Here is a 718-nt window from a genome sequence, read left to right as displayed (position 1 = left end):
GCCCCCGCCGGCCCGGCGCTGGCCCCGCAGGGACTGCGGCTCTCCGCAGCCGCCCCCCGTGTCCTCGCCGGCTCCGCGGTGCCTCCTCGCCGCGGGCTGCCCGCCGGCCCCGCCGTCCCCCCGACAGCCGACAGCCGTCTCGGCACCCGCCCCCCGCCGGCTCCCCTGCCCGCGGCCCCCCCCAAAGGCACCAGCGGCGCTGTCCCCAGCGACTCCCCGGGCTCGCCGCCCCCCTCTCTCCCGGTCCCCCGCGGTCCTCACCCGCGCTGCCGCCGCCTCCTCCAGCCCGGCCGCATCTGCCTTGGTGCCCCTCTTCGAAGAGCGGGTGCGGGACGAGATGAAATGGCTGCCGGCCCCGGCCGCCGCGGCCGCCGCTTTGCCCAGGGGGCGCAGAGAGCTCTTCCTGGTGTTCACCATGGCCCCGGCGAGGGGGGACACGGGGGGCGCCGCCGCCGCCGCCGCCGGCGCGGAGGGAGGAGGGAGGGAGGGCGGACAGGCGGGGGCTCGGGCAGGGAGGGGAAGGGGAGGGAGAGGGGGAAAGGGGGGAGGAGGGAGGAAGGAAGAAAAGCCCTCCGGGGAAGCCGCTCCGCCGGGCAGAGGCGCAGCCGGAGCCGCGCCGGCTCCTCCCGCCGCTGTCGCCGCCGCCTCTCGGGCTCAGCCCGGCTCTAACTGGCCGCCATTACTGTCCCTTCTCCCTTTCTCTGCTCGCTCCGCGCCG

At 78.4% G+C, this 718-nt stretch overlaps 1 protein-coding gene across 2 annotated transcripts in view; it reads right to left on the bottom strand.

Moving 5' to 3' along the window:
- ATAD2B (ATPase family AAA domain containing 2B) overlaps positions 1-718 on the bottom strand; it is a 74,063-nt gene extending 73,345 nt beyond the window's left edge. Inside the window, exon 1 of one of the 2 annotated variants that reach the window (XM_057390427.1) lies at positions 262-718. In XM_057390427.1, the coding sequence (XP_057246410.1) occupies positions 262-417 (156 nt within the window). In that variant the 5' untranslated portion in view covers positions 418-718. The remainder of the gene's footprint in view (positions 1-261) is intronic. The other variant, XM_057390426.1, reaches the window with a different exon arrangement.

The sequence above is a fragment of the Malurus melanocephalus genome, unplaced genomic scaffold, assembly GCF_030028575.1.
Source record: "Malurus melanocephalus ecotype Western Australia unplaced genomic scaffold, MMel_1.1 scaffold_26, whole genome shotgun sequence".
Classification (NCBI taxonomy): Eukaryota; Metazoa; Chordata; class Aves; order Passeriformes; family Maluridae; genus Malurus; species Malurus melanocephalus.
Note: the sequence above shows the minus strand (reverse complement) of the source record. Positions and strands in the feature narration are given on the sequence as shown.